We start from the raw sequence: 14,701 nt of genomic DNA, 5'->3' as shown, positions 1-14,701 counted from the left end.
ATCAGCATCTGGCATCCCAAACATGATACCCTATGATTGCCCACTGCCCAGCCCAAGTAACTCAAGGGAGCCATCTCCTTTATGTTCACTGCTGCCTGCTGCTACTCACTGAGCTTTGGTTGATTTTCCAGGGTGAACCAGGGCCTCAGGGCTTCCCAGGAGTAAGTGGTCCACCTGGTCTGCCGGTAAGTCTCCCTATTTGGTCAACATGTATTTGAGGATCTGATTGGACAACAGCTATACTAATAAAAAGCAAACAGAAATACTTGCCTCCTATGGTTATTGTAGAGAATTTAACCATCTTCATTGTTAGAAGGTGTTTAAGGACATGTTCTTGTTTTTCAAACCCATGGGGGCATTAGGTTCTTCATGTGACTTATATAGCTTAGAGGATATTATCTCAAGCTCTAGAGTTGAAACAGACCTATAGGCTTGACTTCTAATTTCACCAGTTTCTAGCTATGTGACCTTGGACAAGTTTCTTAACTTTTCTAAGCCTCAGTTTCCTAACCTACCAAAAAAGGGGGGACAATAATGGGGTGGTTATGAAGATTAAATGAGATAATATGCATGAAAAGGACTTAATAAATGCCTGGCACTTATCAATTGTTCAGTAAATGGTAATGTTAGTGATCCTATTTTCACTTTCCTAAATGCCCTTGTACCTTAGATTTTTTTACCCAACAAATACTTTTTCAGGGCCCCTATATGCCAGGCCTTCTGCTGGACTCTGAAGCTGCAACAGTAAATAACAATCAGATAGGTACCAGTCCCTGACCTTGAGGAAAGTACATTCAAAGGGCAGAGGGGTAAGGGAGAGGAGAGAATTAACAAGTAAACAAATGAATGGAGAACAAGTTCCTATCATGGTAAGTGATACATAGATGATAAAAAGAGTCAAAGTGATGGAGTGTGGATGGGGAATGGAATTGGTAACTTTGGACAGAGTGGTCAAGAAGGGCCTGTCTAAGGATGTGCTTATTATAACGGAGCAAGTCACGTGAAAGTTTGGGAAGAGTGTTTCTGGCCAAGAGAACCACAGTGTCAAGACCCTGAGAGGAACAGCAAGAAGTAGGTGGGTGGAGAAGAGTGAGAAAGGCTAATAACCAGAAAAAGAGGCAGGAGCCAGATCATCGAGACTTTTGTAGGTCAAATGTGGCTTTTATGTTAAATGTAATGGGAAGCCATTGGAAGGCTGGGACTTGTATTTTTAAGAAGATCTGTCTTTGTGGTGGTAGGAGGTGGGGGGGGTAATGGAAAATAGGGGCAAGGAGTGGGGGTCAGCAAACAGAGGCTACTGTGACAGTACAGGTGAGAAATGGTAGTGTCTTGGACTAGGGTGATAAAAATGGAAATGGAGAGAAGTACATGAATTCAAAACGTAAAAAGTTGAAATTTCTTGTTCTGGAACATTTCAAACATATACAAAGTGAAGAGAATGGCATAATGATCCCCCTGTGTCCCCATCACCTGGCTTCAATAATTAGCAACTCATGGCCAATCTGAAGCCAGTAACAGACATAGTACTTCACTGCAAACACCTCAGTATTTCTAAGAGATAAGGACTTTTTAAAGATATCATGATGATTTCATCATCACTAATTAATTATCAGTAATGACTTAACATTCTTATCAGAATTCATATTCATGATTGTCTCATAAATATATTTTTTAATAATTACCTTGTTCAGAAACAGAATCGAAACAAGGCCAACACACTACATTTGCTTGATATATCTATTAAACCACAAGATGAGTTCTGAAGGAGCTGATGAAATTTCCATGGATTGGGTGTCAGGGTTGGGAGGGAAATGGATAAATCAAAGATGACTAGGCCTGTCTCGGCTGGCTGGAAAAGTGAGAACAGAGGACTCCAGTGCTTCCCTGAAGTTCTTTGAAACACTTTGGGTCTCTCCTGATGGCCAGAAAACCCAGCCAGTAGAGCCAGTGGCACAGGTGGCTTTCACGATGATGGCTACTACTCCATAGAGACACAGCAGCACAGAGAACCATCTGTTTGATGGCTTTGATTTTAATCAACAGAATCTAATGATTCAGAAAGGGAAAGAATCCTGATGTTGGAGACAGGATACCTAGACTTCAGCCCCAACCCCAGGTCTGGGACTTTAAGTCTCTGAACCTTTCTGTATATATGTCACATGGCAATGGTCATCTCTCCTGTTTTGAGATCAACTCATGATGTACGTCAGGTTTCTTTTGCAAAGTATAAAGCTGTGCTGTCCAATATAATAACCACCAGCCACAAACACCTACCAGTCCCTTGAAACGTGGCCAGTCTGAAACGAGTTGTGCTGTAAGTATAAAACACACAACATATTTCCAAACCTAGGTGTAAAGAAAATAATAGAGAGTATCTCATCTTTTAAACAATTTTTACTTCAGTGTTGAAACAATATTTATGATGTGCTGTGCTATGCTGTGCTAAGTCTCTTCAGTCCTGTCCGACTCTTTGCGACCCTGTGGACCGTAGCCCACCTGGCTCCTCTGTCTGTGGAATTCTCTAGGCAAGAATACTGAAGTGGCTTGCTGTGCCCTCCTCCAGGGGATATTCTCAACCCAGGGATGGAACCTGCATCTCTTACATCTCCTGCATTGGCAGGTAGTTTCTTTACCACTAGCGCCACCTGGGAAGCCCAATATTTATGACATATTTGATTAAATAAAACATTGTCAAATTAATGTCACCTATTTGTTTTACTTTTAAATGAAACTACTAAATAATTGAAAATAACATAGTAGCTCACATTATCTTTTCATTGGACCACACAGATATAGAGTACTTTGCAAGTGGGTTGGGGGATCAAGTCTGTACCTTTCTTTGTGAGCATTTCACATAGATTCTAGTCACACGTCATGTCTGTGATGTAAGCAAGATGGGCTGAGCTTTTATCCCTGTACTGATGAGGAAACCATGGCCTGAAGAGGTAAAGAGTCTTGTCCAGACTCTTTACCTATACAGCAAGTTATTAGCAGAACTGAGACTGAAATTCAGTTCTCTTGAATACTAGCCAGTTCCAGGCTTTTTCCGCATACCACACTGCCCCCTACAGTTCAGTTGGTTCTTGTCATGGTGGTGGTGGATTGTGTGATCTCTGCTGCTCTGCCTGCCGTTCACTGGCTCCCTCCTTCCCATCCCCTTCCCTGTTCTACCTCAGAGGAATTCCCTTCTGCAATTTCACTCCGTTCCCTTTTGCCCTGTAAAAGAAAGACAGACTGACAGCAATGAACAGTGATAAACTGCAATGCCTTTTCAAGCTCAGCATTTCCAGTGTTTCACAGTGTGACCTGACAAATAGAAACCCCAGCTGACTGTAAAGACATCCAAGCTGGAAAAATACCTTTCTTTATATGGTACAGTGTATTTTCAGAGAGTGGGAATCAAGAAACCAGAGTTCTCAGCCCACTTTGGCATGGATTCCATGTGCAACCCTGGCCAAATCCTGTAACTCCTTTGCTCCTAATATCTCTATCTGCTTAGTAGGGACATTCATAGGTACCTTCTTGCCTTCTGTCAGAAAAGTTGTAACAAGAAAGGTGGTAACGTGTTTCAGATACTCTGAACTTTTCGAAAGGAACACACTTCTCAAAGCCAGAACCCTCCCATCAGCTTTCAATTATCCACACTCACTGAGAAACGAGACAGCACTGAGGGTAGAAATCTCTAGAGAATCCGAAATGTTCCCTTCAACCGTTTGTTTTCTTTCCATTCTAGCCCAGATCTTTGCAGGAGCTGACAAGTGGCCGACCTGACTGGTCTAGACCTCCTCTCCCTTCCCCTGCCCTAACCCTAACCCTAACCCTAACCCTAACCCTAACCCTAAACCCTAACCCTAACCCTAACCCTGCCCCTTCTGCAGTGGCCCAGCATTTCTGCTTTTGTGGCTCAGCCCCAGCTGCACACATTTCACCACACTGTCCCAGCAACACACTCACACGTAGGCCACAGGTGCTCCTGTGGAGACTCTCAGTCATTTACCTCTGTGCCCTCCAAGGTGCCAGCAAACACAGGGTAAGGCAACATGGCAGATGGGGGAGAGAGAGAAGAAAACAAAATGGTGAATCCTGAGGTGATTGTTGGGTAGAGCTGAGGCAACTACTGGGCAGGTGGGAGTTCTCCTTCAGCAGAGCCCCAGGCTTTCCAGGCATCTCAGGTAGGTCTTTCGGAGGAGTAGTCCCAACTTGACAGACTTAAGCTAGGCCCTAGGCTCTGGTGCCCTGAGTGGGCAGTAGCAGCAGTGTGACAGGATCAACTGAGGAAGACTGACTTGTCTAACCTCTCAAGTTTCACATCTCAAGTCCCCCTGCAGTGCCAAGCTGAACTGATTCCTGTGGTTTAGCCTCCCAAAAATGACCCCCAAATATGATCACTCCCTGCCCGTCCCCTGTGGCCTTAGCCCCTCTTTTCAGACTTCAGCCTCCCTCCTGCCTTCCTGCTCTGGTTGTGCAGATGGGCCTCACCCTTCTCCATGGCCCTTATGGGGGCTGGGAGAGGAGCCTGGGCAGAGGGTGACCACCCTGGCAGCCTGCCTTCTGGGCCAGCAGGTCTCTGAGGACCGAGGGCCGGAGTGTCTTTCACTCCACAGTGGGGCCTGACAGCCCCTAGTTGCAGCCTAGTGTTTGCAGCTCGCCTTTTTCTCACACCACGCTCCTCATCCTGCCGACCCCCCTCAACTCCTGGCCATGTGATTGAAGTTGAGTTTTTACAGAGCCACTAATATCCTTGAACCAAAAATACCAGGAGACCAAGACCCCTAGAGAGCAGACCTGTAAACAGCTAAGCTAGTTCTCTAATGAGGCGTTCTTGGCCATGGCTGAGAAGGGGCGTGAGAGCAGTGGGTGCAGTTCAGGTCATGACGAGCACTGACTGGGACAGGGCCGGGGCCCGGGACATCTTGCTAGAACAGCTTGTTCAGCAGGCCTTGTATGGGGCCTCCATGTGCTGGGAGACAAGCTGAGTCTACAGCCCAATATCTTGCCAAGCCATCTATGTTTTATTGGCTTTAACCCACACACACAAATTGCTTTATAATTTTTTTTCCTTTTTAAACATTTTGTGTATTTATTTTTGTTCACATTGTAGCTCAAGCTCTCAGACCCTCTCTCTGAGAAAGCAAGAGTCCAGAGGCTCCTTCTGCTTTCTGAAGAAGGACAAGGCCCCTTTGTCTTTACAACTGTGGACAAGATACGTAGGGGCTGTGAGATGGTTCCTGGACATTCTTCCCCTCACCCTTTTGAACACTTTTGTTCCCTGGGTCACTGTTCGATTTAGTTCAACAAATATGTATTAGACCACCTTGTGTGTGTTCATCCTACAGTAACATGCCTTGGAGGAGACAGAAGTGAATGTGATACAGAACTTTTGCTCATAGACTTTCATCTAGAACCCATTTTAGTGCTTGAAGAGTTTGGGGGCAGCTTGGGCTGCCATGGGCTTCCCTGCTGGTGCAGAGGGTAAGGCATCTGCCTGCAATGTGGGACACCTGGGTTCTATCCCCGGGTCGGGAAGATCCCCTGGAGAAGGGAATGGCAACCCACTCCAGTACTCTTGCCTGGAAAATTCCAGGCTGCCATAGCTTCCTGCCATAGGCCAGGGAAGGCTCCATGAAGTGTTTGACTTCAGACGCCAGTAGACACATGCCACCAGGGGGCATCATGCCTTGGTGTCCAATTTGAGCTGCAGAACTAAGATTTCAAAGACGTTTGCATTCAGTTTGACCCACAAACCATTCAAATAGAAATTCTATTCAGCGTGAGGGCTGAGCTCTTTGACTCCTAGCTGTAGATGTAGAAAAAAGAAAAGATAAGCCGGAACCAAAGCCTGCTTTGAATTGGATCCTTAACAGATATACACTCCTCACCTCAACAACCACAACGACAAGAAAAACAACTCACATTAAAAAAAAAAAACAAAAAACAAAACTTGGGCCTAGAAAGGTAAGGGAGCCAAGCAACTGTACCCATGGGAATGCTGTAAGGATGAAAGAAGAAGGAAAAAACTATTCTACAAATGGGTTTGGAGCAGTGCTTTTTACAACCAGCTGAGCCAGATCACATCAAGAGGACAACAGGACGTGTGCCATAACATTTAGTGTCTTTCACAAGCTTCCTTGTGAGAAGATTTCACTGCCTTCTTTACTCTAATAGGCATAAATGTTATTTTCCAAAATCTATGCTCCAGAAAGTCCAACTTTAAACACTGACAACAAAGTAACTCAATTATGTTTGTCGTGAAATACTTTATCCACTTTAGCAATGAATTCTTCGAATATGCTTCCCCTGGACCCAGAGGGGAGGAGGTGCTCTCATTCACTCTGCTTTTGGGATTTCTGCTTGTCCCTGGAAGATCCTCAAGTCATGTCCATGCCTGCATGCCCTCACCTCCTGTGAGCAGGGCAGGAGAGGTTGGTGACCATCTTGCAGTCCCTCTGGGAATGTTCCTAAGGCCTGCAAGGTTCTAGACCATGCCTAGATAGAAATGAGCTTCCCAGGTGCCTCAGTGGTAAGGAATCCACCTGTCAATGCAGGAGACCTGGGTTCAATCCCTGGGTCAGGAAGATCGCCTGGAGGAGAAAATGACAACCCACTCCAGTATTCTAGGCCTGGAGAATTCCATGGACAGAGAAACCTGGCGAGCTACAGTCCGTGGGGTCACAAAGAGACGGACATGACTGAGTGACTAACACTTTCACTTTGGATGGAGCCAGGAGACCTATGAGGAAATCAATGTTATAACTTGTGGTTTCTTTTTTCCTTTAGGGATTTGGAATTGCTGGAGAAAAAGGAGAAAAGGGAATTCCTGGTTTGCCAGGACCTAGGGTATGAATATGGAATATTGCTTGCCTGGATCTGTGAAGTCAGCTGGTCCATTTTCTTTCTTGTTTGCATCTTTCTATTATATAACCTGATGGACTCCTAAGCTTCTCTTATTTCTCTTTCTAAACCCTCAGGCAGGTCCCTAAGTCCTCTTCCTCTTCTCTGCCACATTCCCTTGACTTAGTGGTTCCCTTGAATAAGGAATGATGTACCTTCTACACCAGGGGCTCCTCAGCACATTTACTCTTTTTTTGTCCTCACATATAATTATCTTCTGGGCTAAAGAATGATGTGAATGTTTTCTTACTTTCATTCCATCCTATCCTGGGAGGGGGAAATTTGCAGGAAGGCAAGAGAGAGGCGCAAGTGCAATTTTTATAGAACAGAAACCAGCCTGGGAAGTTCTAGAACATAGTGAATTTGAAGTCAATAGTTTCCAATAATAATCTCACTTCAAGTGGAGAACTAACTGTTAGCCTCTCTGATTTCTAGCTTCAGGCACTTGGGTCTTAGCTTGTAAACAACTGGCCAACCTTCACCTTAAAGAAGCAACATTTCAGAGAATTAATTCATTGTGTTTTTAGCTTGGTCATGAAGCTTGTTAAGAGTCTTGAGTATTCAGCAATGTTCATCCATTAGGCTGCCATTTCTTTCTCCACTATCCTCTACTCCCTTGTCTTGAAAACATATAATCACCAACAAAGAATACATTTGGGGTGAGAGACAAGAGGCCCTCCCACAATCTATTTAAAAATCTCTTGACTTGGAACTAATGCAGACTAAGTATAATACCACCCAGCCCTTCTACCAAATTCCACCTACTACTTAAAATGTTTCCATTTATTTAGCTCTTTAAAAATTCCCTGTGCCTCTATTCAGCCTGATGGATTAGTGCATAGAAAGAAGTCATTAAGCCAAGTCTAGGAACATTCTCTTACCTGATTTTTAGGGGCTGCTAAATCCTGAACTCAGTTGGAGAGCTTTGTTATGTAAGTCTAGTGGCTTTGTCTACTGTGGGCTATTAATCTTTCTAAGGTACCTCTATTCTCTTTACAGGGTCCCATGGGTTTAGAAGGAGTCCAAGGCCCTCCGGGGAGTCAGGTATTTTGGCTAATATCATTAAAGTCTCGGTGTATAAAATCCTGACCAAAAGGCCCTCCTACTTTATTTAACATGACCATCCATCCAAAGGGAAACACCGCTTATAATGCAAATTGTCTACCTCTATTTGGTTGATAGAATCTCAGCTACTCACTTCTTTTGTTTTTACCCAAGAAGATGAGTGTGCAGTAAATTCGGTACCATAATGCAGTCATACTTCTTTAACATGATATCAGGGCCTAGCCATGCCAGCCTGCTTATATTCATCTCTAGCCTTGTGGTCTTTGTACCCACTAACATGCAGTTTGGCTACCTAGCACCATATTGCTTCCTGGAATATTTCATTGCTTTCAGAGTCAGGTACAATCTATGCATGTTCTGGAATGCAAGCCAAAAATCCCTGTGCCTTTTGTCCTGGCCTAATCCAAAAACCAACCTCTCTTATGCACTTAGACACTAAATTTAGTTGTAACTATGTTTCTTTCACAGGGCAGGAAGGGGTCTTCAGGTTTCCCCGGGCTTAATGGATTCCCAGGAATTAAGGTAATGCTGGTGGGAAGTGAAAATCCAGGATTGGGAAGATGGAAGGGTAAGGAATTAGTATAAATGCTATTTTGTCTATTTGGGCTGCTGTAACAAAATATCACAGACTGGGTGGCTTATAAACAAGAGGAATTTATTATTCATAGCTCTGGAGGCTGGAAATCTGACATCAGAGTGCCAGTATGGTTGAGTTCTGGTGGGAGCTCTGCCCTCGTGACCTAGTCACCTCCCAAAGGCCTCACCACCTAATATTATCACCTTGGGCATTCGGTTTTCAACATGAATTTTCAGGGGACACAAACATTTAGATCATAGCAAATGCCTACATAATGAGATGGAGTATTTTTTAGTGTTTTGATATTTTAGATGTCACCCTTTTTACCCCAAATGCATGCAAGCTACTTTGAACACACAAAGCTGATGATCATTCCTTAGAGACGACTTGATCAGTGATAAACTAAAGAGTGGCGGTCAGGGTGTGAGAGCATATCCATCCCTACAAGGAGAAATATTCTATTCTTGATATCATTAAGAATCAGCAACTTTGGGGTTTTGTTATCATTCTTAAATTCTTTCAGACAATGCACCCCCCTTATTGCCTGAACCTGGGGCAAGGGGCTCCTGCCACCCCACCCTGGATATGCCACTCTATCTGATTCTGGTACCTGAGTCCCTCTTTTGAGAAAAGTAGGACTCTTTTAACTTCCTCAGCTTGATGTCATCCAATAACAAGGGCAGTGACAGTAGCAGTTTCAAGCCTGCCGAACATGGGAAAGAAAGTTAAAACTCTATCCCCTCCTCAGCACCTCTTGAATATAGCCATATTGTTTCTTCCTGCAATATGTTTCCCAGGTCCAGAAGCAGATCGTCCTGGAGTCAGGTTACAACATAAATCAGGACCCCTTGTCCTCAACAGATTTGCAGTTGAGTGTCAGGCCTCCAGCCTGCCTTGTGTCACCTTCATCTTAAATTTATTGGACTTTGAAATTAACCTATGGACAATTTGGCCCTCAAAAATAAGAGGTTACAGAAGGAGGAATCTTTCATTGTCTTGGGGAATGGTTTTGAGGGAACATAACCTTAGGTGATGAGGTCACAGAAATATTTGTGTTTAATGGATTTAATCTTTGCAGGGTGAAAAAGGTGGCATTGGCCTGCCAGGCCCAGATATTTTCATCGATACAGATGGTGCTGTGATCTCAGGTGCAACTTTTCATTGAGTTGAGTGGGAAAAAACAGAAAGTTGAATTCTATATCCCCTGTAATTATTTAAAGGATACTGTGTCAGCCATTGGATTGCTGCTAAACCCAACGCCCACAAGGGCCATTCATGGATCCTGAAGTTGGGGAATAAATTGAACTCCAGTGTTTTAGGCAAACAAGCCAATCCCCATTAATCCGTGTTTGTGTTAGGTCGCCAATCTGGGATTTGCATTGGCCTGGGTCTCAATTAGCTAAAAATGGTCCTCCTAGTGATGCTTAGGAAAGGATTCATATCCTCTCAGCTAGGGTAACTTCAGCCTGATGCAATGGGACACACAGAGTCTCATGTATGTGATCCCATGCATGCTTGAGCTTAACAATTTCACAGGAAGTGGGAAAGTATCTTTAGCTAGGGGAACAAGTGGTCAACAATGCTCAGTAGTATGACACTTTGGAAGTTTGTCTTTACCTCTCCTTGTTGTAGTTACTATATGCGTCCAGTTCTTCCTTTTGGCTTCTCCAGAGATCCAGATGCTCAACCAAAGGCTTCTGCTATAGTACCTATCCACTTGGATCTCCTAACTAATCCCTCTCCTCACATCCTCTCAGGCCCATGCCCTGTCTGGTAAACTCATTAAAGCTGAGGTGTTGGTAGTTGACAGTGGCTTCCTGTGTTCCACGACCAAGAAACCTGTGCAAACTTGAAGGGTACACCTCAACACCTTAACCCAAATGGTAGACGTCCGAGACATGACAGAAGATTACTAGTGGTAGGAGAAACTTCCTAGTACTTATCAGATCTTACCATCGAAGGCAAGCTCTAACCAGTCCAGTTCTGAACACTAGGAGAGCCTTAGCTCAAATAGGCCCATCATCGCATGAGCACATTAGCATCTGGGAGACCTGTGAAGGGCAAGAAAGGCACTTCCAACGTGAGAACATCTCCTTGCAACTCTTTTGAGGCATTTTGTAACATTTGTGGGCCTCCTTTGGTTTGCTTACTGCTTTTTTTTTTTTTCTTTGCAATGCCAGGTTATCCTGGAGACCCTGGTATGCCAGGCCTCCCAGGCCTTAAAGGAGATGAAGGCATACAGGGCCTACCTGGCCCTCCTGGCGCCCCTGGATTACCAGCTTTACCAGGTGAAACAAACCAACCCACCAACTCCACAGATTTGTCCTCTATCCACTCTGGCACTCAGCATCCCCTGCTATACCTCTGGTCTGGGGACTTAGTTAACCAAAGTCAAAAGAAAGGTAGACCTAGTCAGTAAGCTCCCCACTGTGAGTGCAAGGCCAAATGTACATAAGAAAAGGGCCTGGGTAAGCAGCATTCCTTTGGCCTCAGTAATGTACCATGGATAGGCCATCAGTGAGGCCTAGACCATCAGTGAGGAGGCCTGGCTTAGACTGCCGAGGCCCTGTCACTCTTCTGTGGGTGTGCCATTGCAGCTGATGCTGGCCAGAGGGAGCTAACAAAAGCCTAGAGGAAAGTTTGTACCCAGACCTTCACTGTGTGCTTAACCCAGGCAGTAAATGGCCCCGGGATCCTGTGGATGACGCCCTTGAAACAGTCATTGGAGGCACACGCCCATATGTCACTCTATTAGCAGTAAAAAGAGAAAGGGCATAACAGAGTCTGGGAGGCACTGATATCCCAAATACAAAGCCAGACATTACTTTTAAAAACAGCAGTCTCTAAATTCCTCAGAGATGGGCCTCTGTAAGGATATCTGTGCTTTTAAAACAGCCCACAAGGGACTTCTTGGCAGTCCAGTGGTTAAGACTCCATGCTTCCAATGCAGGGGGCACAGGTTTGATCCCTGGTTGGGTAACTAAGATCCCACATGCCACATGGCACAGCCAAAAAATAAAAATTAAAAAAAAAAAATAAAACAGCCCCTTGGAGGAGGTACAGCTGATCCTAGCACCAAGGTGGAAAAAATCTAGAAATGGGGGGCTGGAGTCCCAGTTTTCTCTCTCATGTTTGCTACTGAGAAGTTCTAGGCCCTTGACCATGTTTCTGTACATCTTTGGGCCTCTGTTTCCCAGGAGGTTAAGCTAGATGATTCCTAGGGACCCTTTTAACTTAGCTGCAGGAGAGGGGCAAATGCTTTCCCAAACTCTTCCTTGGAGTTAGTGTCTAACATATGGCACCAATTGCACTCCCCTGAAGAGGAGGCTGATGTGATTAACATTTTTGTATGGGCTTATCCTTCCAGGTGGCCCCGGTGCTCTGGGGCCCCAGGGAGCTCTAGGCCTGAAGGGGGAACGAGGAAACACTGGCCGGACCACAACGGGGGCAGCTGGTCTCCCTGGCAGAGATGGTTTGCCAGGCCTGCCAGGCCTACCAGGCCCACCTGGTAAGTTGTTTCTCCCTTTGGTCTTGAGATTCGCGTGTGATCCAGACTGTAGAACAGTCCTGATTTTTGAGGGAGGGAGCATTTCACAGGTTAGGGACCACAGCAATCAGAGTGTTCATCAAGGAAGACGAGCAAGGGCCATCTCAGTGACCAGACACTCCCTAATGCCTTCCGACTTCTGTAGTCATTTCATTTCACCCCTCACTGTTCTCAACCTCTAAGCCTGTGGACTGGTAGCTCTCAAAGGAGCAGAATTGGCTCTTTTAAGCTTTCTCTGGTCCTCAGGGCTGAAAGCTCGAGAAATTAGAAACCAACCCTGGATCTTCACGTCTCTGTGTGCTCAGTCGTGTCCAACTGTTTGCAACCCCATGGACTGGGGCCCACCAGGCTCCTCTGTTCATGGGATTTCCCAGGCAAGAATACCGGAGTGGGTTGTCATTTCCTCCTCCAGGGGATCTTCATAGATGGCTGCTGAAAGCCTCCACAGGGCTTATTCTTCTTAGATCATCTACCTGAGGATGAGACTCTAGATTCTAAGAAAAAAGGCTAGAAATACACCCTGCATGTTTCTTTGTAACCTACATCCCCTGACCGCTGCAGCTCGCCCCCGTCTCCTCTTTTGTCCTAAGAGGACTTCCTGGGATAGACACAGGGGTGTCTGAGTTGCTGAAGCTGCCTTGCTTATCTCCACATCCCCACTATCTAGTCCAGTGCCTGACCATAGTGAATGTCCTGTAACTAGTAAAAGTAGAGTGAATTGAGCCAATAGAGTTGGGAAATTGCTACAGACTTTGGGTCCCTGTCTTGGGTTTTTTGGGGGGAGGGTATCTCTGTTTTGATAATTGATGCTCCAGGATTCTTGATGACTGAGCTGCTGTGCATGAGCCCAGGTTCTTGAGTTGCCAAGCTTTTATGTTCCTTCTTCCTGAAGGTGCAGCATCTGAGACGGGAACCTTACAGAGCACAGAACCGGGATCGCCGGGACTCCGAGGGGAACGAGGTCCAAAAGGACACCCAGGCCTCAAAGGAATTAAAGGTGATCTTTGTCTGCTTAGGTTTCTTTGTTCCCCAAACTCCTTGGAGAAGGCCCCCTGGGAAGGAGCCAACCAACAGCCTTGGGAACCCGAACAGGAGCAACCTTGGATCTTGATGTGATTATAAGATTGTCGAAAGTGCTATGTTTGGAGCTCGAAGACTGAGGCTGGCGATTGAGGTTGCACAGGACAAAGTGGCCCCCAGGCCATTCTTCCTGCCCCTCCACCTGTAGAAGCTATTCTGCATATCCTGTAACCCCTCTCTGTTTGCAAGGCCAAGGCAGGAAGTCACTTATCATTACCTTCAGCCTGCAGGAAAGGTCAAGACCTGAACCTCTGAAAAAGCCAGCTGGCTCCAGGAAAACAACTCCAATCCCCACTGATGCCGAAGGACTGACTGATTGTCCCAGCCTTCAGCTGTCCTGCGTACTCCATCTTCCTGCTGTCTTTTGGTCATTCCTCTGTTTCATACTCTAAGGGGCAGATGCTAAAGTGTAAATAAATCAATTTATAATAGTTACAGCCCAGGGCAAGGTGGAAGAAGAGGTGAAAGTGCCAACAGTTGCTGAAGAGAGGTTTGGAGATGACCTGGGGGGTTCAGGTACCAAGATCTCTTCTCAAAGGAATTTATAGCTCTCCTCAGCCTCAGAGAGGTTTTCACTCACTCCCCTCCTGTCTCATTGCCCTATCATAAAATGGCACTACCTAAGTATAGGAGCTCATTCAGACATTTTTGAAAGCTCCATCTCTACTTTTTAGACACAGGGAAGACTGCTGGGGGCAAAGGATATTAAATTGCAAGTCTTGACCTAGGGTGCCAGTTTTGTTTTCCCTGACTCACTGCAGAGCTACTGTGCTTCTTGATACCATTCTCATACTTAAAAACAGGGCCAATTCTAATGCCTCTCCTTCTATATTCCCATGGTGCCAGAAGGTTTTCTTTCTCTCTCTAAGTCTGGAATGATGATAGTAATTCTCAACTGATTCACTAGACATGAGAATCACCATGGGGAGATGGCTACAAATTAGATTCTTGGATCTGGCCACCTGAGAGTCTGATTGATTAGTCCTGGGGTGAGGCCCAGCAAGCTGTCTTGTAAACAAGTGTCCCAGGTGACTCAAACTCAGGCAGGAGGTCCATGGATGACACTTAAGAAATGATTGTTTGGTGAAGAGATTGTCCTTTCAGAGTTTCAGTGACTATCAAGTGATTATCAATTTTCTAAAAGTAGGAAGAGGCCCTTTGGGATCTTAGGGAAACTCAAAGTCACCTATGTCGGCCCAGAGTCTCTTTTCTTAGACCGTAAGCACAGATGGTCTAGGTGGCTGGGCCACAGTGCTAGTGACTCCATGCTATCTCTTCAAAGATGCTTTGCTGAACTCTCTACCATTAATTTCTTTGGCATTGTCTCTGTATACAAAGACGTTTTGGTGAATAAAACCTTCACATAGCTTGGATTGCAGACTCTCAGCTGATTAGTATAGGTCAGTGGTTCTCAACTCTGATGGCACATTAGACTGGGCTCTACCCTAGATGAATGAAATCCAAATCACTAACACAGATGTACTTTGATCGAGAGTGAAGCTAGTTCATTCGTGTCTGTTCTCTGCAGGCCTTCTGATTCC

General features: G+C 45.3%; 1 protein-coding gene across 2 annotated transcripts in view; it reads left to right on the top strand.

Annotated features, from left to right (window-relative positions):
- The window catches only part of COL4A6 (collagen type IV alpha 6 chain), a 337,948-nt gene that overhangs the window by 289,612 nt on the left and 33,635 nt on the right, over positions 1-14,701 (top strand). For both annotated transcript variants that reach the window (XM_070783765.1, XM_019955843.2), the window contains exons 13-20: positions 132-185; positions 6,778-6,837; positions 7,891-7,935; positions 8,425-8,478; positions 9,612-9,681; positions 10,714-10,821; positions 11,901-12,041; positions 12,973-13,077. In XM_070783765.1, the coding sequence (XP_070639866.1) occupies positions 132-185; positions 6,778-6,837; positions 7,891-7,935; positions 8,425-8,478; positions 9,612-9,681; positions 10,714-10,821; positions 11,901-12,041; positions 12,973-13,077 (637 nt within the window). The remainder of the gene's footprint in view (positions 1-131; positions 186-6,777; positions 6,838-7,890; positions 7,936-8,424; positions 8,479-9,611; positions 9,682-10,713; positions 10,822-11,900; positions 12,042-12,972; positions 13,078-14,701) is intronic.

Source organism: Bos indicus, chromosome X (assembly GCF_029378745.1).
Source record: "Bos indicus isolate NIAB-ARS_2022 breed Sahiwal x Tharparkar chromosome X, NIAB-ARS_B.indTharparkar_mat_pri_1.0, whole genome shotgun sequence".
In the NCBI taxonomy this organism is placed as follows: Eukaryota; Metazoa; Chordata; class Mammalia; order Artiodactyla; family Bovidae; genus Bos; species Bos indicus.
The sequence above is the reverse complement of the archived record's forward strand: the minus strand, read 5'-3'. Positions and strand labels throughout refer to the sequence as shown.